Below are 22945 nucleotides of genomic sequence, written 5' to 3'. Positions count from 1 at the left end.
TTGTGTTTCCCATGTACGTTCTCAGTAGCTGCTGCGGGTGTGTTATGGATAAAACAGCAATGTGGAGTTAAATAAATTTGCCCTAATGCAAACAAAATCTAACGGTTGTCAGACGGCAGGATTCTACAGCCTGGGATAGAAAGAAATCAGCCCAAGTCTCTACTTAACACGCTTTTTTTTTCTTGCTGGTGGTGCTGTTGTTCTTGGTTCCACCAAAGTAGCTTATTTTTAACACTTTTTATATATTTATCTCGCCCTGGACGGAGTCCACCAGGGGGCGAGGTATTGTTTTCGGTCGGGTTTCTTTGTTTTTTTGTAAACGATATTACGGGAAAACGGCTGGATCAATCTTCTTGAAACTTTCAAGATAGATGGGCATTGACCTTAAATAGAACCTCCAACTTTTTGAGGGTCATCCGGTCAAGGTCACCAAAAAGGTCAAAATCGTTTTTGTTGTATCTACTGCCTCATATAGAGGCGCTAGCTGCTACGTCATCGTGCTGTAAGAATGTAAGTGTAATTATCATGCACTGCACATGCACATACACGTGTTCCGATTAAAATGGCCGGTGAGTGTATACAAGTCGGTTCGCCATTCTAAATAAATGGACTAGACCAGGGGTTTTCAAAAAGTGTGGGAGAGTGAGCCCCCCCTCAGAGAGCAAATAAACAACAGCGCCCCCCCCCTTACAATTTTTGTTGTTGCTATACTTAATGTTCCATTCGTATTTTAAAAAAATGGTTGTTGTACACATTTTTATTTTTTTCTTTTACACATTTTAAACATCTGTGCTTTTTTAAAACATCTTTTTTTTTTACACATTTTAAACATCTGTGCTTTTTTTTAAAAACATCTTGTTTTACACATTTTAAACATCTCATAGCATCGTTAGCTAGCACCTCTTGGCAGACAACACACTGTGGCAGTGGAGCATCTTCAGATCCAGTCCATGAAAATCCAAACTTTAAATAATCGTGGTCATACTTCCTTCTTTTTTTGCTTGGCCCAGACTCTGTCTCCTCACTCACTGTAGCTTTAGGTACTAAAAATCGATCCATTTTCTCTCTGGCAAAGGCTAGCTGAAGTTCGCTAAATGTCCGCAATAGTAACTTATTCTAGTTTATTTTTCCTCACGTTGCACCTCCCCCCCGAAGAACTCTGGCGCCCCCTAGGGGAGGTGCGCCCCACACTTTGAAAAGCCCTGAACTAGACTAAATAAATCACTTTCAGACATGTTTATGCTTATTACAGAGGGAAAGTGCGTTCCACTGAGCTCTAGCGCCGGGCTGTATCCGGGAAATAAGCAGAGGTGGACAAAGTACCCAAGTTCATTACTTAAGTCAAAGTACAGATCCCACTGGTCAAATGTTACTCCAATACAAGTGAAAGTTGTCCAGTCAAATTTTTACTTAAGTTAAAGTACTGAAACATTTGCTTTTAAAAATACTTAAGTATTAAAAGTGCATTTTCTGTCAACACATCGTTGTATTATTGCCACAATGCTTACAAAACCTAACGCCGTTACCAAAGACAGAAATGTGAATTCACAAAATGAACGCATGCTGTGCATCATGGTGGTTTAACGTTAAGCTAGCTAGTCAGTGAAACTCCACCTGACATGCTAGCAAACGCTTTTCAAACTCAAAATCATACTGGGTAGCTAACGCTACTAGAAAAGAAAGATTTTTACATTCTGTTTATTTGGCAAGATTATGCTAAAACATATTTCTGAAAGGGGGCAGCACGGTGGTGTAGTGGTTAGCGCTGTCGCCTCACAGCAAGAAGGTCCGGGTTCGAGCCCCGTGGCCGGCGAGGGCCTTTCTGTGCGGAGTTTGCATGTTCTCCCCGTGTCCGCGTGGGTTTCCTCCGGGTGCTCCGGTTTCCCCCACAGTCCAAAGACATGCAGGTTAGGTTAACTGGTGACTCTAAATTGAGCGTAGGTGTGAATGTGAGTGTGAATGGTTGTCTGTGTCTATGTGTCAGCCCTGTGATGACCTGGCGACTTGTCCAGGGTGTACCCCGCCTTTCACCCGTAGTCAGCTGGGATAGGCTCCAGCTTGCCTGCGACCCTGTAGAACAGGATAAAGCGGCTAGAGATAATGAGATGAGATATTTCTGAAAGGACTTCAGATAAGTTAACGTTATTCATGTTAGCGTAACTCCGTTTTTACATGCTAACTAACAGTGTCCAAGTTAACTAGCTATGTGTAAACCTTAGCCGTAGACAAGGCGACGGCAACTTGGCAGGAAAATCCATAGAAAGTCATTTGACTAACCAGACTGCATAGCGATTGCAACGTTATCGCTAGCTCTAAAAGCACAGACAACTTCATTGCAAGCTTTCTCTTGGAATAAAACGTTTATATCCCTCAATATGCTTCCGCAGGTTGGACGGTGAGTTTTTGTAGGCCGTGATGTGGTTCGTTTTCGGCAAACAAAGCAAACATTTAAAACGAATCTTTAATCCTTTCAGAAAACTGAAACATGGGTTCATGGGCCATGAGTGCGTGCATTCTCCAGAAGAACCGCCTCCTTCCATTCTGTCATCAACTGATCGTGTTAAATAACGCTGCTGAGAAGTCACTGAACTTGATTTTATTCAGTCTATGGACGTGACGTGACCCTAGTGATTACTGATAGACTGTCTCAGCGTCACCTGTGAAGAAACCATCACGTTTTAGAAAAGAAAAGAAAAAACATCCACTTTCAAAGCTGCTTCATAGTAACGAGTAACGAGGAGCTTGATAGAAATGTAGTGGAGTGAAAAGTACGATATTTGCCTTTCAAACGTAGTGAAGTTAAAGTCATAAGTTTCCAAAAAAATACTCAAGTAAAGTCCAGATACTCAAAAAGTGTACTTAAGTACCGTACTCAAGTAAATGTACTTCGTTATTGTCCACCTCTGGAAATAAGAGTTTGGGTCATGGCGACAGCGTGTGTATGTCAACCTCGGTTCGGAGGTTTCAGTTTCGAAAACTGTAAGAGGTAAGAGTAGAATAATATAAAGTACAGACACTTGGTATATTTTACTTCTGTGATTTTTAAATTGTTCATTTTTGGATTACGCTTCATTTTGTTTCTACTGCCTCATAGAGTAAATATATATGCTGTATGGACATGGGATCAGAAAACTATTTTATTTATAAGCAGTAGCCACATGGACCCATAGGGTACCTATTTTTTTCACGATACCTTCCTTCATATTCATCATAAGTGCTACCGGGCGAGGTTTGTTTTGCCTGGCAAGACTTGTTCTTATTTTATTTTACCTAATAGCTTATTTTTCTTGAAAAATATTCTCAAGCTGTTCTTTATAGATAACCTGTTCGATCTTTCATTTTCATTCGCAGACCTCTTACCACACTGTTAGCATGCAGGACTTAACGCACACATTGATGCGGCTACAAAAACGCACTAATCTAGTGGCAGATCATCAAAGAGAATAAAGATCCTTAATGAAATCCCAGATCTGATGCAGCCGAAATTTAGGAGAACGCAACAAATCGATAGTGGCAACGGCACAACCAGTTGAAAAGAGAGAGAGAGAGAGAGAGAGAGAGAGAGAGAGAGAGAGAGAGAATCACACAGTGTCTTGCATCAAAGCTATCACGCAAACGCTTAGATTAAAAAAGACAGCTTCAAAAGATGAAATGTTGAATTACACAGTGCGTGAGAGAGGGGGGAGAGCCAGACAGACAGGGAGAAAGGAGAATAGGGTTCATCCAAGGCTATGTGTGGTCTCAGGAAGTCAATAGACGCATGGGCAGCATACTAAATGCAGTGTGGCCTGCATCATGACCTATTTTCATCAAACTGACATGCAAATCCTCCACACTCAGCTGCCATTTTATACTCCAAGTCTGCCTGCTTCATAACCTACGTCTTCCCTTTAGTACATAAAACAAGCCTACATTCCCATACACGCAATATAATCTATACATTAGCTATAAGATTCACGTTATATATTCATAGAGCATCCATAGCTTACAAAGTAAAATATTAGATACACCGTATGTCACAGCTCTTGTCATATGCATCCGACCTAATTTTGAACGAAAACGTCTTGCTAGCATGATAACATCAACACTGCAACAGATCACGACAAAGCGCCATACACAAGTCATACATCTGGTACACAACATATCGGGTTAATATGAGGAACACTGTCTAACTGCATGGCTACATCTCAAACCACGAACAACAGCAAAGCATGTGTTGTAATTCTTCTCTTTTACAAGGCAACAGCGAAGCTGTATATCTTCAAGCGGAGGCATCAAAGCGGGACACCGGAGGGTATCATGAGCTCCATTGCACTGTCCGCAGAGGCTGCATTAATCACTGCCGTTCTCCTGTCGCTGATTATGGCTCATCCATCTCTGCTTGTCCAATGGGAGAGAGCCTCATGAATTTCTGATTAAAAACGTAAGTACCTCATAATACCCACACACAACCGATCTTCGACTGATCTCGTTCAACTAACAAAGGGATAATCAACTCCGTCACTGTTGGTGCTATTTAATAGAAGTGCTGAAAATCGCACATGATTTTTCACTCAGTCCATTTGGGAAGAAACTATTTACAGTCACATTTCCATGAGCATAAAACTTAGTAGCATTTTATCTATCAAAAGAATATTTAACATGATTGTAAAACAAACTGTCAGCTTGTTCTTGGTCTGGAGAAACTCTGGTGGTTGTTTTTTTGGGGTTTTTTTTTTTAATGTCATGTTTCCTTTGGGGTATAAATGGCATTTTATTGTATGTAAAATTCATTTGTCCTCCATCACCACACAGAGCTTTCAACACAAACTAGACCAATGAATGTTGACCCAAACAAGATAGTCTATATATATATATATACACCCTGTAGAACAGAATAAAGTGGCTAGAGATAAGCCTAGGTCACAACCGGACGTATGATTTTTTGGCCGTGCGATTTTTGGTGTTTCCCAAATCGCTGCGTTTTTTTTGTTCGTGGAGAAAGACGCATGTTGGCCGTAAGTTTGTATTGCAACCTGAAAAAAAACGTAAGCGCCCGTAGAGTTTGTTTGACATGACAAAGAACCTCTGCGGCCGGTCTACGGCTCAAAAATCAGCACGTAACACGCGCGCCCTCCGTGCGTTTCACGCGCGCCCTCCGTGCGCTTCTTGCATTTTTTGCACATAGACCGGCCGTAGGAGCACGTACGGTCGGTTGTGACCGAGGCATTAATAAGATGAGATATATATTCTATCCACATTCACTGGATATGAGCAAACATGCACTCTGATTGGCTACTCTACTACTAGGATATCAGCTCATATACCATGAGTAGAGAAAAACAAAATGGCGGAGCGTGTTGCTGAACCAACCAAGGATGAAATAAAAACTCTACTCGAAAACAAAACCTTAAAAATACAAAAAAAGCAACAAAATATGGAATAAAAGTGTTTGATGGTAAGAACATGTCTTTTTTTTTATTTTTCAAGAATTATTATTATCGCATTTTTCACAAATTGCTCCTGTCATTTCACCGGTTTGTTTACATTCTAAGTGGAAATTACTTTGTCGGACGTTTTGTATAAAGTTTTTATTGATCGAATTTGCAAAAAAATAAAAATAAAAATGCTCTGTTTCTCAAAATCCAGTGGACGTGGATAGAATAAAACAGTTATTCCACTCCATCTCGTTGTACATGGCTTATAGACACCTCGGTGCTGCACGTCTCATCAGCTATCAGCTTATGTACAACTCGATTTCATGGGATATCTGTTAAATGTATATGGGTCTGTCTCAGAAACTGGGTACTGTGGGGGTAGCTCACTAAATATACTCACAGTCAATAAACTATACGGTTTTGAATGGTGATGTTGGTTTTAATTCGAAATAAAATGATGAAAGAAATAATACAGAAAACTAAATCTTTGATGTGAATATTCAGAATTTGGCAAAAATTCTGCAAATTTGTGGAAAAATGGCGGCTTGATCTGGGACATGATAAATGGTTGACTACATCGCATTCCCTTAAAAAGGTTGTAGTCCACTGAAATGTCTACAGTTCTCACTAATTGTATTTTAAGTTGCAACTTTATACACCTAAGAATTGGTGCACTCACAGAATAATCGTAACCGTAATAAAACATCATGCAAAATATTTCATCACCGTTGTAACTCCATTTTCCGCAAACCCAAAACCAATACGATCGTGTGTTTTGATCTAAACGGAAAGCCTCAGGGTCGAGGTCACGACCTCACCAAAAGTAGGAACTTAAAATCACTACGCCATATAAAAATTAGTTATAAATCTGCGATTTTGTTTTTTAAAACGAAAGCTGAAAGTTAGGTATAGAATATGTTTCTTACAGAATATGTTACGATGGGGGCGGCACGGTGGTGTAGTGGTTAGCGCTGTCGCCTCACAGCAAGAAGGTCCTGGGTTCGAGCCCCGGGGCCGGCGAGGGCCTTTCTGTGTGGAGTTTGCATGTTCTCCCCGTGTCCGCGTGGGTTTCCTCCGGGTGCTCCGGTTTCCCCCACAGTCCAAAGACATGCAGGTTAGGTTAACTGGTGACTCTAAATTGACCGTAGGTGTGAATGTGAGTGTGAATGGTTGTCTGTGTCTATGTGTCAGCCCTGTGATGACCTGGCGACTTGTCCAGGGTGTACCCTGCCTTTCGCCCGTAGTCAGCTGGGATAGGCTCCAGCTTGCCTGCGACCCTGTAGAAGGATAAAGCGGCTTGAGATAATGAGATGAGATGTTACGATGGTAGCTGGTCTTGTATGAATTTCTGAGCTATAAAATGAGTTGTGGTCTATTTTTTACCGTAGCGTGTTATTTGTGTGCGGGGAAGGACACACATTAACAATTTGCATGTGTAGAATGGAATTTTCCACTCCAACAGTTAGAAGTTGATCGTGCTTCCATTTGCGGTCTTTCTGTTACGCGGGTGATCTGTTCGGACGTTATCACTGAAAAGGTGAGTTTTGACGGTTTTATTTTGTTTTAGTCTTGCAGTATAAGGCAACAGAATGTTTCTTTTTCATCTTACTTTCATATTTCGTAGTGTTTGCGTATTTTTGGCCAATATTTTGCAACCATGGTCAATTTAGATCAAACTTTTATTAGAATCTACGGCCAGTCATTTTGCCCCGCCCCCACCTTGCACTCCGTCCGGTGCGGTAGTGATGTCCTGTTGCTCACGCACCGCAGCAGAGACCCGCGCGACCTTCAGCCGGTACAGTCGCTGTTCTTTTACCACCGCCGTTATTCTCATCTTTCCGGTGTGTTCTTTTGGCAGAGCGGTGGTGTAGTGGTTAGCGCTGTCACCTCACAGCAAGAAGGTCCTGGGTTGCATGTTCTCCCCGTGTCCGCGTGGGTTTCCTCCGGGTGCTCCGGTTTCCCCCACAGTCCAAAGACATGCAGGTTAGGTTAACTGGTGGCTCTAAATTGACCGTAGGTGTGAATGTGAGTGTGAATGGTTGTCTGTGTCTATGTGTCAGCCCTCCGATAACCTGGCGACTTGTCCAGGGTGTACCCCGCCTCTCGCCCATAGTCAGCTGGGATAGGCTCCACCTTGCCTGCGACCCTGTAGAACAGGATAAGCGGCTACAGATAATGGATGGATGGATGGATGGATTTGTTGGCATCTGCATAAAATGGGACATGGCAGATTTGTTTCAGTTTCTGCAACAGTTCCACAAATATAGCGGGGTTTTACATTGGAGATGTCCAGTTTTGAAAATAAAAATAAAAAAACTTGCTGAACAGAAAGATGATACTATCATCAATGGTATTGATTCGATTTTTCCAGGTTGTCGGTTGTTGGCTTTTGCACTTGAATGCTTCATTTGTATTCCGCTTTCCTGTACATTTATATTTGACTTGCTGCATGTATGTTCTATGTATAGAAAACTATTTTTCAACTTTTTTTCATCCCAAAGAGAAAGCTGCAGAAGGGTAGAGAAAAGTTCTGTAGTGTTAGTCATGATAAAGAGTTTCTGCATGACTGAGAAGCTGATGTGAACAGTGTACATGTTATGTTTTAAAGCTAGACTGCCTTTCAGATTTTTCATGTATAGGTCATAAAAAGAATTTTCCCCAACATCCAATTATTTTTGTTTAGTGGACTGAAAGCTACTGACTTCGAATCACAGACTTCCAATTTTATTAGGTTTTTTTGTGTGTTTGTTTGGTTTTTTTGTTTGTTTGTTGTTGTTTTAATAGAACAATTAATGAATTTAGGGCCATGTGGCCTTAAATTCCCTGCTATTTTTTCCTGCTTCACCATGACCCAATACAAGATACTACATCATGCATCACGTGGTGGGCTTTCCCCGTTCGCGCAAGGCATTGTGGGATACAAATTGGAAACAGGAAAGAAAAATGGAGGGCGTGAGTGTGCGAATGAAACGTGAAAGACCGACTACAGTAACAGAAAGCGAGAAGAAAAGACGTTATGTTACATACGAAGGAAAGGAAATGCAGGACCAAACTAATAAATATCGGCGGTCAGCGAGCACCTCAGTGTAATCAGCTGTTTGTTTAGCGACAGAATGATGTCACTGTCAGTGCACGCTCAAAGGTAAACCTGTAGATGGCAGTAATGGAACACTGTGGATGCCAGCTGCTTTAAAACCCAAAAGAAGAAGAAGACAATGACTAAGGTAAGCGTGCACATGCGTACATGGACTTCCTCTGTCTGCTTGACTGCACGAAGCGAGCAATTTCATGCACATCATTTGCTCAGGAATCCCCTCAAATTAAATAACTTCCCAGCCACAGAATGGCCTGGGGTTTTTTTTTTTAGATATTACAAAAACAAACATATATCACAATGACCAAATTTCAGAGGGAACTAAATTTCACCGATTTTATGAAATTGAAAGGCCATCTACTTTTAATGTTCCCAATTCTGGAATGAGTTTTTTTCATGAAATTTGTCCTTAAAGGCAGAGAGTTGTCTGAAGTCTCTAAGCAGCTTTAAGATTGTGGATTGGGGTAAAAAACACAACTGGTTACTGAAAAGCATGTGCCAGTGTGCAGCAATATACTGTACATGGCTGCGATGAGTGAGTGATGAGAAGACCAAGGTCCAGACCTCGTTAGATTAGGAAGGTCTTGCTTTTTTCCCTCCTATGGAGCACTTTCCAGCTGTCAGATTCAAAATGGAATTATCAACAACATCCTGATAATGTGTTGGCAGAATATAACCTACTTTGCAGAAAAAATTGACAGACCAATCAGAAGTGATTGGTTCCAAACTGGCCTCAGAGCAGCTGTAGAGACAGTAGGTTTGCACATAGATTTAATCAGGCATTTTGTTTAGTTCTCATGAGATGCCAAGCTACCAGATTTGAACCTCATGTTGAGAGATAGCTGTGATGTAAATGTCAGAATTATGGTATAAATGTATGTTTATGAGAGGATGACTACAATACAAACTACTCAGAATGCTGCGAGCTGAATCAGCACGCTAGTTGAGGTAATGTTAGCTGATGTACAACCCCAATTCCCAAAAAGTTGGGACAAAGTACAAATTGTAAATAAAAACGGAATCAATGATGTGGAAGTTTCAAAATTCCAAATTTTATTCAGAATAGAACATAGATGACATATCAAATGTTTAAACTGAGAAAATGTATCATTTAAAGAGAAAAATTAGGTGATTTTAAATTTCATGACAACAACACATCTCAAAAAAGTTGGGACAAGTCCATGTTTACCACTGTGAGACATCCCCTTTTCTCTTTACAACAGTCTGTAAACGTCTGGGGACTGAGGAGACAAGTTGCTCAAGTTTAGGGATAGGAATGTTAACCCATTCTTGTCTAATGTAGGATTCTAGTTGCTCAACTGTCTTAGGTCTGTTTTGTCGTATCTTCTGTTTTATGATGCGCCAAATGTTTTCTATGGGTGAAAGATCTGGACTGCAGGCTGGCCAGTTCAGTACCCGGACCCTTCTTCTACGCAGCCATGATGCTGTAACTGATGCAGTATGTGGTTTGGCATTGTCATGTTGGAAAATGCAAGGTCTTCCCTGAAAGAGACGTCATCTGGATGGGAGCATATGTTGCTCTAGAACCTGGATATACCTTTCAGCATTGATGGTGTCTTTCCAGATGTGTAAGCTGCCCATGCCACACGCACTAATGCAACCCCATATCATCAGAGATGCAGGCTTCTGAACTGAGCACCGATAACAACTTGGGTCGTCCTTCTCCTCTTTAGTCTGAATGACACAGTGTCCCTGATTTCCATAAAGAACTTCAAATTTTGATTCGTCTGACCACAGAACAGTTTTCCACTTTGCCACAGTCCATTTTAAATGAGCCTTGGCCCAGAGAAGACGTCTGCGCTTCTGGATCATGTTTAGATATGGCTTCTTCTTTGAACTATAGAGTTTTAGCTGGCAACGGCGGATGGCACGGTGAATTGTGTTCACAGATAATGTTCTCTGGAAATATTCCTGAGCCCATTTTGTGATTTCCAATACAGAAGCATGCCTGTATGTGATGCAGTGCCGTCTAAGAGCCCGAAGATCACGGGCACCCAGTATGGTTTTCCGTCCTTGACCCTTACACACAGAGATTCTTCCAGATTCTCTGAATCTTTTGATGATATTATGCACTGTAGATGATGATATGTTCAAACTCTGCAATTTTACACTGTCAAACTCCTTTCTGATATTGCTCCACTATTTGTCGGTGCAGAATTAGGGGGATTGGTGATTTTGAAACTTCCACATCATTGCATTCCGTTTTTATTTACAATTTGTACTTTGTCCCAACTTTTTTAGAATTGGGGTTGTACCCTGTATTAGCGACACGGAACATAGCATTTTCAACATATGAGTTTTCAGTAATCAGTAAGGAGAAGCAAGAATGAAAATTCGGAGAAAAAGTGAGAGAGAAATAACCGTAAACCAAAATGTTTTATCCATCCATCCATAACCACTTATCCTGTGCAGGCAAGCTGGAGCCTATCCCAGCTGACTATGGACGAGAGGCAAGGTACACCCTGGACACGTTGCCAGATCATTGCAGGACTGACACATAGAGACACAACCATTCACGGTTAATTTAGAGCCACCAATTAACCTAACCTGCATGTCTTTGGACTGTAGGGGAAACCGGAGCACCTGGAGGAAACCCATGCAGACATGGGGAGAACATGCAAACTCCACACAGAAAGGCACCCGTCGGCTACTGGGCTCGAACCCAGAACCTTCGTGCTGTGAGGCGACAGTGGGAACCACTACACCATCGTGCCGCCCCCAAAATGTTTTATTTTGCTGAAATTACACAATACAAGTTACACAAGTTAAATTTGATTTTGAGGAGTTCATGTATGAATGGTAGTATTGTATAATATGAGAGCTTACAAATTAGCAACTGATGTATTACACATTAGGTGGCACGGTGGTGTAGTGGTTTGCACTGTCGCCTCACAGCAAGAAGGTTCTGGGTTCAAGCCCAATAGCCAACGGGGGCCTTTCTGTGTGGAGTTTGCAGGTTCTCCCCCTGTCTGTGTGGGTTTCCTCCGGGTGATCCTAACATGCAGGTTAGTCTAATTGGTGGCTCTAAACTGACCGTAGGTGTGAATGTGAGTGTGAATGGTTGTGTGTCTCTATGTGTCAGTCCTGCAATGATCTGGCGACTTGTCCAGGGTGTATCCCACCTCTCGCCCATAGTCAGCTGGGATAGGCTCCAGCTTGCCCACGACCCTGCACAGGATATGTGGTTACGGATAATGAATGGATGGATGATATTACACATTCAGGTATATTAAATATAAACGGGGTCACTTTTTTTGCAGTGTTTGATCCTGGTTATGGCACTGAATATATTTACTTGCAAACAGTCAATACTTTGGAAACAGTTTACTGTACAATTAGTGTATAACATTGTTCCTAATCGCAGAACTATGCCATAAAATGAAAGTCACTCTGTAAAAAAGGAAAAAACCCACAAAATACTGTTTCTGTGGTGTTGAAGGAAGGAGTGTATGCGAGATTGAAGCACTGCAGCAGTAATTAAGGTGGAATCAGACTGAGATCCGCACTGCCATGATAATGAGCGTTGTCTGAATTATTAACTAGAGCTGCATCCCTTGGACATGCAGTCCCGTCAGACTCTCTCTCTCTCTCTTACACACACACACACACACATAACAATACATGCCCTGCACATGTCTAAAAACTATATTCGAAGCACTGAAACAAGCAAATGTACACAGTTCGCCTTTTGAAAAAGAACTTGCTGACAAATCTCAAAAATCCATATGAGTTTTGCACTTCACAGAGTCACAAGGGAGAGAAAGTACTGCTTTTGTTTCTTCCCACAGGTTTAATGGGACCACGTGGGGAACGTCAGCACACCTGCAGCCCTCGGGCCTGCAACGGAACCAAACGTCTTTCCGCTATTTAAAGTTTTGTCTGGAAAAGATGCCTTCTGCCTTTGGTGTTCACTTGCTATAATCAAGGACAATACTGAGAGTTCAGACTCTTTTCATATGTAAGTAAAGACATCCATTTAATTAGTGATCACTTTATCCTGCCGTAGATGGAATGCCAGTCGTTCACAGGGAACCATACGGACACTCATTCCCACCATGGGGCAATTTGGAGTAGTCAATCCCGTCAATCTACTGGGAGGAAAGAGGAAACTGGTAAACCTGGAAGAAACTCATATAGACTTGGGGAGAATGCTGTATGCAAACCTCTGGAGCTGTGCCACTGTGACACCGCTATATAGTAAAGTGTACTTCAAAAAACAATCGTAGTTAGTGAGTAAAATGCTTTAAATGTTAGGTATTTTTGCAGGGCTCTGGGTAGTACTTGTATCTTAAACTGCCTGGAATAAAGGTTCACAGATGTACAATACTGTACCATTAGCATCCATTACTCTGCCTCTAAAGAGTCCAGATATTTAAACCATCTGCAACCAACTTGCTTTTTCTCGATTCGCACCACATAATCCTTCTCTCACTGACTCCAAAGCACAAGCCGAGCTTTGCCAAAGGCCAGAGCATAGATTTCACTCTCAAACTGTCTGGACTTTGATGAAGCATCAGTGCCAAGCCAGCCCACCAAGGTCTCTGTCCTTCTGCTGTGCCTTTGTCAAGACAATGCCAGTGGTGTTTTCTGAAGCCATTTGAGCTTTGCATGAGCTTTCTTCATGTCTTAGCAAAGCTGCCTGGATGGAGCTGGGCCACTAGCATGGGTAGCCGAAGCACAGCTGCCCTGTTTGGGGTGGCACAGAAGCAAATTCCTCAATCAAAGAAGAATGTTCCACACACTTTTATCTAGAACCTATCATGAATTCTTAGCTGGTCCTCACTCAACACTGATAACTTCTTATTTCTTTGTGGTGTGACTTTTTTTTTAAAATCCCTATTTATTTAGTCATTCATCCATCTTCAGCAGGCTTATACGTAGTACTCGAGTCCAAGACTTGTACCCTAATTACTTGACTTGGACTTGAGCACTGATGACTCGGACTTGGACCCGGACTCGTAAATTGGACACGAGGACTCTGATTTTTTTTTTTATTGAGTTTTTTGTAACATGCCATAATAATTTGGCATAAGATATTTATATTTATATCTACATTATTTTTATACTAATTTTGTCCAAGAGAATGCATATTCGAGGGCGGCACGGTGGTGTAGTGGTTAGCGCTGTCGCCTCACAGCAAGAAGGTCCGGGTTCGAGCCCCGTGGCCGGCGAAGAGCCTTTCTGTGCGGAGTTTGCATGTTCTCCCCGTGTCTGTGTGGGTTTCCTCCGGGTGCTCCAGTTTCCCCCACAGTCCAAAGACATGCAGGTTAGGTTAACTGGTGACTCTAAATTGACCGTAGGTGTGAATGTGAGTGTGAATGGTTGTCTGTGTCTATGTGTCAGCCCTGTGATGACCTGGCGACTTGTCCAGGGTGTACCCCGCCTTTCACCCGTAGTCAGCTGGGATAGGCTCCAGCTTGCCTGCAACCCTGTAGAAGGATAAAGCGGCTAGAGATAATGAGATGAGATGAGAATGCATATTCACCTGTTCATACGTCATGTTCAGGAACAAACTAACATTAAAGGTGCTAAAATGCCTGGAGAGAACGCCCCAAGGATTGTCTGTTTTGTTTATACAGACTTCTCGTGCAGTGGGAAAAAATGCACTGCTATGTGTTCCATATGTAGAAGAGCTATTGATGAGACGACGGGGACAACCTCGAACTTCAATCATCATTTGGTAAGGCCACACCCAGAGAAGGAAGTGACACACTATATTCCAGAGGTGGACAAAGTACCCAAGTTCATTACTTAAGTCAAAGTACAGATCCCACTGGTCAAATGTTACTCCGATACAAGTGAAAGTTGTCCAGTCAAATTTTTACTTAAGTTAAAGTACTGAAGTACTCGTTTTTAAAAATACTTAAGTATTAAAAGTACATTGTCTGTCAACGCATTGTTGTTTTTATTGACACAACGCTTACAAAACCTAATGCCTCTGAAACAACCAACTGGATTTACTGACTAACTTCTAGAACCTGTAGAATAAACACCTGGTAGAGTGTTACAAAATGAAACACAACTGAACTGAAAAAGAGCCATTGTCTCATCTCATCTCATTATCTCTAGCCGCTTTATCCTGTTCTACAGGGTCGCAGGCAAGCTGGAGCCTATCCCAGCTGACTACGGGCGAAAGGCAGGGTACACCCTGGACAAGTCGCCAGGTCATCACAGGGCTGACACATAGACACAGACAACCATTCACACTCACATTCACACCTACGGTCAATTTAGAGTCACCAGTTAACCTAACCTGCATGTCTTTGGACTGTGGGGGAAACCGGAGCACCCGGAGGAAACCCACGCGGACACGGGGAGAACATGCAAACTCCGCACAGAAAGGCCCTCGCCGGCCACGGGGCTCAAACCCGGACCTTCTTGCTGTGAGGCGACAGTGCTAACCACTACACCACCGTGCCGCCAAGAGCCATTGTCTTTTCTTTTTTTTTTAATTGTCACACTCCTCCTCACCCCGGCAAAGCAGCATGGTAGTGTTCTGACCCAGCTCTGACAGTGTCTGCACACATATATATATATGTATGTTAATCAGGAAGACAGTGGAATAGCTGTAAATGCAGCTTGCTCAGAAAATAAAAATGACAATCCAACCTGATTAAAACCCAGGTCCACACCTCGAGCTTAATAACTGCCCAACAGCAACACTGCTTTAAGCAAGACAAAAAAGTGCAAGACCATCATCTGACATCAAAACAAAAAATTCCAGCAATTTGTTGTGACTGACTAGTACAATACAGTCCATCTCACAGGTCTCACGTGCGCGTGTGTCTGCACACACGTGCATGTATTCATGCACATATGAATCTGCCTGTGGAATCATGGTGGTTTAATGTTAGGCTAGCTAGTCAGTGAAGCTCCACCTGACATGCTAGCAAACTCTTTTCAAACTCGAAATCATGTTGGGTAGCTAACGCTACTAGAAAAGAAAGATTTCTACATTTTGTTTATTTGGCAAGATTATGCTAAAACATTTCTGAAAGCACTTCAGATAAGTTAACGTTATTCATGTTAGCGTAACTCCGTTTTTACATGCTAACTAACAGTGTCCAAGTTAACTAGCTATGTGTAAACGTTAGCCGTGGACAAGGCGATGGCAACTTGGCGGGCAAATCCACAGAAAGTCATTTGACTAACCAGACTGCATAGCTATTGCAACGTTATCGCTAGCTCTAAAAGCACAGACAACTTCACTGCAAGCTTTCTCTTGGAATAAACATTTACATACCTCAATATGCTTCCGCAGGTTGGATGGCGAGTTTTTGTAGGCCGTGATGTGCTCCATTTTAGGCAAACAAAGCAAACATTTAAAACGAAACAATTCTTTATTCCTTTCAAAAAACTGAAACATGGGTTCTAGCTATAGCCATGAGTTCGTGCATTCCCCAGAAGAACCACCTCCTTCCATTCTGCCATCAACTGATCGTGTTAAATAACGCTGCTGAGAAATCACTGAACTTGATTTTATACAGTCTATGGACGTGACGTGACCCTAGTGATTACTGATAGACTGTCTCAGTGTCACCTGCGAAAAAACCAATCACGTTTTAGAAAAGAAAAAACATCCACTTTCAAAGCTGCTTCATAGTAACGAGTAACGAGGAGCTTGATAGAAATGTAGTGGAGTGAAAAGTACGATATTTGTCTTTCAAATGTAGTGAAATTAAAGTCATAAGTTGCCAAAAAATACTCAAGTAAAGTACAGATACTCAAAAAGTGTACTTAAGTACAGCACTCAAGTAAATGTACTTCATTACTGTCCACCTCTGCTATGTTCACTGCTCTGTTGATAGTGGGCGGGGCTTGCTTGCTGAGCAATGAACTAGCTAGCGTTAACCCTCTCTCATGTTATTTGGCCTGTTGATAGTGGGCGGGGCTTGCTGAGCGATGAACAAGCTTTATATCTGTAGCCTGTTAACTAAAATGGGGCAGTCGAGCAGTAACGTTAGTCCAACACAGTAGCAGAGACGCTTTCACATCAAGGCCACCGTCAAATGGTATGGATGGAGTCTTGTTCTCGGACTCGGCTCGAAATTTTCTTTAATGACTCGGACTTGAGGTTTAGTGACTAGACTACAGCACTGATCTTCAGTAATCACTTTATCACAGTTAGGGTTGCAGTGGATCCGGAGCCTATCCCAGGAATACTGGGCGCATAGTGGGGAAATTCACACAGGATGGGACACCAGTCCATCACAGGGTGCCATGACTACAGGCAATTTAGCGTAGTCAGTCCACCTACCTGCATGTTCGGACAGTGGGAGGAAAAACGGAGAACCCAAAAGAAACCCACACAAACACAAGGAAAGCATGCACATCTCACACAGACAGTTACCTGAGCTCAAGGACCCTGGAGCTGCAAGGCGGCAATGTTACCCCCGTACCGCTGTGTCACTTTTTATTAAAACAGACTGCTGTTTCATTATGTGAATACTATATCCTGAAAGATACAGCATTGAATGAACCCATTACTCACCCATTTCTACTAATTCTAACTGATTCAGTTGTTTTCCTCTTTCATGCTAAGCAAAGAAAGGGCACGTTGATTAATAAAGGAGTAAATTGGATATTCAACACAGTAACGCTATCTAAAGTAAATTGAATTCACTCATTCATCTTCAGTGATCCTTTATCCTGAACAGTGTGACTTTGATTTAAATGACTTTCTTTGAACTGAATTCTTTTGAGTACAAGCAGAAATAAGTGCAGGAGTGGGAAGGATTGGTCAGGATTCTTTCAGGAGTGAGATAAAAACAGTTGCACGCACACACACACACACACACACACACACCTTTACTTCAGTATTCAAACAGCAGCTCCTGTAACTGAAATTTCTCTCTCTCTCACACACACACACACACACACACACACATATTTTCTGCCTTATTAACACAGACACCTGATCTGCTTTTACTTTTACCTCCTCCCAAGTTACTGTAACATCACCAGTGTCTCTTTGTGTGTTGTGTGTGAGAGACCCATTATGTTAGAAGAAAAACGAGTTTTTGTTTTTGCGTGCGTGTGTGTGTGTCAGAATTAAAAGTGCATTAAAAGCTGATGCCAACTGTTCAGGGGCCAACACGTGCAAGCGTGTGAGCCTGTTTTCCACAACATTATTTTGATTGAATCAAGTTGTTTTTCACCCTTATCACACCCCTCTGACAAATCAAAGCCTACACCCTGCTGCAAAGTCCAATGACTGACACCCAACTGTAGATCCCGGGGCAAAACACACACACATCCCAAGGAATTAGGCCAGTTTTGACATTAATATCTTGTGATTAATATAAGCTAGGTTTGGACTGGGGGGCGGGGTCTACATCTGAAAGCAAGCCTGTTGTGGGTCATATCCTATCAAATGATATAACATTCAGAAGTGTTGTAAACAATGACATTTGACCATGGTGAAAGGAGATCATGATCAGTACAAATACAACACACCGAGGACAAAAAGTCAGAACCAACGATGCAGGACTTCATATCACATACTGTATATACGGTATACGGACAGTTTGAGGCCTTTGTGTGTCCATTAGCTACTCGAAGTGAGTCCGGTGGTTTGTAGGCAGTATTATTTAATAGCTTTTTACATGCTCTTGAATCATATAGGCTACAATAAAATTGCTATTACTTACCCTCTTCAGGTACTAACAACATTCCATATTTAACAACAGTCTCATAAACGACCAGGCTCGAGCGAAACACCCTATAAAAACGCACACAGCCTAAAGGTCCGCATGTGTAAATGATTTTGAATAGACTGCAGAACTTATTTCTTGTCTTATGTCTGTTTTTTAAGTTCATACAGTATTTCCAAACTGGGCGACTCTCTCTTTCTCTCTCTCTCTCTCTCGTGACTTTCTCAGTGTTCTGCCAAAATGAGATAAATCATTCACAAAAATTCAGCAACAGTTTCAAAAGTATGTTCTGTTCCACTCCTTGGCAACGTTAGAATATCATATGTAAAGAAAGAAACAATCAGATCCCCTTCTAGAGAGAGAGAGAGAGAGAGAGAGAGAGAGAGAGAGAGAGAGAGAGAGAGAGAGCACCAGAAAGAAAGAAAGAAAGAAAGAAAGAAAGAAAGAAAGAAAGAAAGAAAGAAGGATCCCTTATGTGCTGCATTATGAAGCATGTGCACTCAGATGGCCACAATGCAAAAAAAAAAGAAGAAAGAAACCCTAATTAGATTCTTATGAGAGTATGTCATAGGCCACTATGAGTGAAATAAAGCTTCCCAATGTGACATCATTTTAATTTATCTGTCGCCAAGTAAATTGTGGCTCACTTTTTGCTTTTGCACTTGGCTTGGCTCATCGGTACATGGTGCGTTTTATTCCCTTTTCTTCGCGCTCTGATAGTAAAATGAGAGTGAGGGTGCATTGTGTAACCTGTACTGTATTTCCCCCTGGTGGGGTCGATTCCCAAGGGATCTTTACACTGGTCAGTCCCATGCATTCATTCACTCACACACACACACACACACCACACATCACTACAATCTAATCAGCTCAAATGCGTCACGGAGCTTCAGATTCGCACGAAGCTGGGCGGATAGATGGGTTTTTTTGCGCAAGCCCAGTACGAACCCAGTGAACCCTCTCCACCCCCACGTCCCGCTGCTCATCATTCATCGCGCTCTTATGCGTCATGATCGGCTACGAGGCGTCATTTTAAATGATCAGTTCAGTGTGCTGCGGTCACCGGAGGACACAATGGTTTTGGGTTTTTACGCGCAGCTTGTAGCGGCTTTTCAGGCACAACAATGCAGAATAAAACCCTGATTGTTGCACAAGCAGAGCCTACTGTAGCCTACCTTCCAGCCGGCTGAGCTATTGCTGTCCCCTTTATCCTTGAAATATGGCACGAAGCGCACCATCCAGTCGTAGATCTGGGAGAGTGTGAGGCGTTTATCGGGTGTGCTCTCGATGGCGCGGGTGATGAGGTCGGCGTAGGACTGGTTGCCCCACGCGTTCCGCCGCGACGACTTGGATTTGCGCAGCTGACCGGCCGCGTCCAGAGCAGCGGCGGCGGCCGCGAGGGGCACCGGGGCTCCGGCAGGGTGCTTCAGGTCTGTCGGTGCTCCGCCGCTGTTTCTCTCCGCGCGGCACGCGGGCACATCAAACGGCTCCACTTTGACCGGCGGAACACGGAGCTCCTCTTCTGGACGCTGCAGCTGTGGCCAGGTGCAGGAGCGCGCGCGGCCGTAATCCCCGTCACGTTCAACCTGATGCGCTTCCATCCCGCCGCTGTTCTCCATCATCATCAGCATCTGGGCGGCTTTTCTTTTTTCTTTTCTTTTTTCTGTCTCTCACAAAATCGTAATAAATCCAAGCACGATCTTGCAAACGTCGCGTCTGTGTCTTATTGGTCGTTGTTCTTTCCTGGTCTTTTCACGGTCGGATCCTTAGAAGCGATTAAAAAAAAAAGCCCGAGCCGAAAGCGCGCGCTCATTGTGTTTAAAAAAAAAAAAAAAAATCAAGCGCTGCTGCAAGATCAAAACCGAGCGCGCGAGTCGAGGCAACGCAGTCTTTCTTCCATGTTACCGAACAAAATTCAGTCGCGCGCTGCGATCACACGCCCATCAGCGCGCGCCGAGCCGAATTCAAAGGCGCACGGGAGGAAACGCGCGTGAAATTTCGACTCCCCTGTTCTGCGCGCGCCAGCAACAGTTGATTGTTCTGACAGACCGAGCGCGCGTGAGCTCGCCGATTTTTATCTCATCGAGCTCCAAACAGGAGAGATGGGAAACACACACACACACACACACACACACTGGGGAAACAGAAAGGAGTGGAAATCTGGTCGAATCTCCAGTCTGGTCTCTGGTTCTTTTTTTTTTTTTTCTGTAACCGGATTCACACGCACGCGCTCACGCAAAGACTGACAGAGCGCGCGCAACTACCGCCTTTTCCACGGAAATCGGTAATGCATGTACGAGATGCAGGAATGTGCACACATGCAAACAACAATAACAACGTTTGATGATTTGCAAACCGCACACATGGTCTTTAGATCGAGACCCGTCCCGCACGTGCGTTCGTTCGTGTGTCTCCGTGTCTAAATTGCGCGTCTTTTGTACCGACCGTATATCTGATCGGGTCGGGTTTATCCAGGGACACACTGTTCATTTAATATTCTATGCGTCAAGCTTAGGTTCACTCTGCATGGGGGGGAAAAATGCCACGTGCATTTATGATTATAATGTATAATGCGACTTACTAATATGATTACTTGCTTTGTGCAATTAGTTAATAAAAATAAAAATATACACATTGTGTGTTCTGTATCCTTCCCCCTGTTGTTATTGTATAGGAGTGCGTGCCACCTGTTGCACTGACAGGTTGGGATGTGACAGGAGTGTTAAAGGCTCGGTGCAGCTCTTCCACTGCATCTGGCAGTTCCTATAGGGCGAAAATTTTGGACCTGGACAAATATTAGGTGCTAGATTTGGATATATGAGACAGATAGATAGAGAGAGAGAGGATTTCTGCGCCAGATCCATCTGCCAAATGCGTTCGAATCCCCAGAGGGAGAGTGGCATATTAGGATGATGATGATGATGATGATGGCTTTTTGGTGAGAGATTTGTGTCCTGGGTGGGCGGGGCCGGTGCAAACATGCAATTTAATATGAGTGGCAGATCAAATGCCAGATTTGGCAGAGCGGTGGTGTAGTGGTTAGCGCTGTCGCCTCACAGCAAGAAGGTCCTGGGTTGCATGTCCTCCCCATGTCCGCGTGGGTTTCCTCCGGGTGCTCTGGTTTCCCCCACAGTCCAAAGACATGCAGGTTAGGTTAACTGGTGACTCTAAATTGACCGTAGGTGCGAATGTGAGTGTGAATGGTTGTCTGTGTCTATGTGTCAGCCCTGTGATGACCTGGCGACTTGTCCAGGGTGTACCCCGCCTCTTGCCCATAGCCAAGTCAAGTCAAGTTTATTTGTATAGCGCTTTTAACAATAAACATTGTCGCAAAGCAGCTTTACAGAATTTGAACGACTTAAAACATGAGCTAATTTTATCCCTAATCTATCCCCAATGAGCAAGCCTGTGGCGACGGTGGCAAGGAAAAACTCCCTCAGACGACATGAGGAAGAAACCTTGAGAGGAACCAGACTCAAAAGGGAACCCATCCTCATTTGGGCAACAACAGACAACATGACTATAACATTAACAGTTTTAACATGAAGACAGTTCCGTTGATGTTATAAACTCTTCATTGATGGAAACTTGAGTGCAAAACTGTTCATGATAACTGCAGTTCTAAAGTTAGCAAGTCAACTGTAGTCCTCAGCCATAAAAGCATTACTGTAAGAGTCCAGAGCGTCCTCCAGGTATAACCCTCAACTGTCCTCATGGGGCCGTCCTTCACAGGAGCGATGCGATAAAACTCCAACCAGACACAGGGCATCAGGATGGATCAGGCAGGTCCGAGGGGCAGAAGAGGCCAGCATCTCAATCCCAGGACCAACATGTAACTCAGAGGGACAGATTTTTTTTTTTTTGGGGGGAAACACAGGTTGTTAGGTATGCCCTAAAAATGACACAAGTATTAAATCTGTGTGGTAGGCTCGCAGAGACGAGAGTCTTGACATCAGGCATAATACACAACAATGGTAAGTTAATATGGTTAAAAAATATCATGACCTGCTCTGGCTGGATGCTTGATTGGGTGATGGGAGCACACTCCTCAGCAATGATGGGATGCAGATGGGACCCTTAGGGCTGGCCAAGACAATTCAGTTACATTTATAGATTTATACAGTTACAATTATAGCTTGCCTGCAACCCTGTAGGACAGGATAAGCGGCTGCAGACAATGGATGGATGGATGGATGGATGGAATTCCACCAGACCAGGATAAGACATCCCTTCATCCCCCTCCATCCCTCCATTATGCTCCATCTCCAACCAGCAGCAACCCTTGTACATGGGTTGGTGTTTCGCCAAAATGCCATCCGCTCACTATTTGTGGTGAAAAAGCCTCCCTAGTGACATGGCGCCACTATGTCTGTACGTATTGACAGGTCGGTTGTCATTGGCAACCGTGTCCTCAGGTCTCAACTGTGCCCTCCACCGGCTAATCTAAAGGGAGTGATGGGGGGGTAATTGTCATTAAAAGGTGTGTGAATTACTATATTGCGTGCACACAAAGTATTGCCAAGCAAACAGGCTTCCGCTTGAGCAAATCTTTTAATTTAAGGAGTAATGTAAGTAATGCACCAGAAGTCGCCACATGATGCAATAGACTCATTTGCATATCAGCTGTATCGTCAACAGGGGTGTCATTCGGCCCTCAGGGCTATAGCCTCGAGTGTTTTGAGCCTAACCCTGGGTATTTTCGCCTTCAAAAAAAGTAAGACATTAATAGAAAACTACTGACTGAAACAGATCCGAACTTG

At 43.2% G+C, this 22945-nt stretch overlaps 1 protein-coding gene across 1 annotated transcript in view; it reads right to left on the bottom strand.

Moving 5' to 3' along the window:
• foxo6b (forkhead box O6 b) overlaps positions 1–20364 on the bottom strand; it is a 69807-nt gene extending 49443 nt beyond the window's left edge. The window contains exon 1 of the mRNA XM_060904778.1: positions 19361–20364. Within this exon, the coding sequence (XP_060760761.1) occupies positions 19361–19816 (456 nt within the window). The 5' untranslated portion in view covers positions 19817–20364. The remainder of the gene's footprint in view (positions 1–19360) is intronic.
• Positions 20365–22945: the final 2581 nt, after the last annotated feature.

The sequence above is a fragment of the Neoarius graeffei genome, chromosome 22 (genome assembly GCF_027579695.1).
Source record: "Neoarius graeffei isolate fNeoGra1 chromosome 22, fNeoGra1.pri, whole genome shotgun sequence".
Taxonomy (NCBI): domain Eukaryota; kingdom Metazoa; phylum Chordata; class Actinopteri; order Siluriformes; family Ariidae; genus Neoarius; species Neoarius graeffei.
This window is presented reverse-complemented; position numbering and strand designations above follow the sequence as displayed.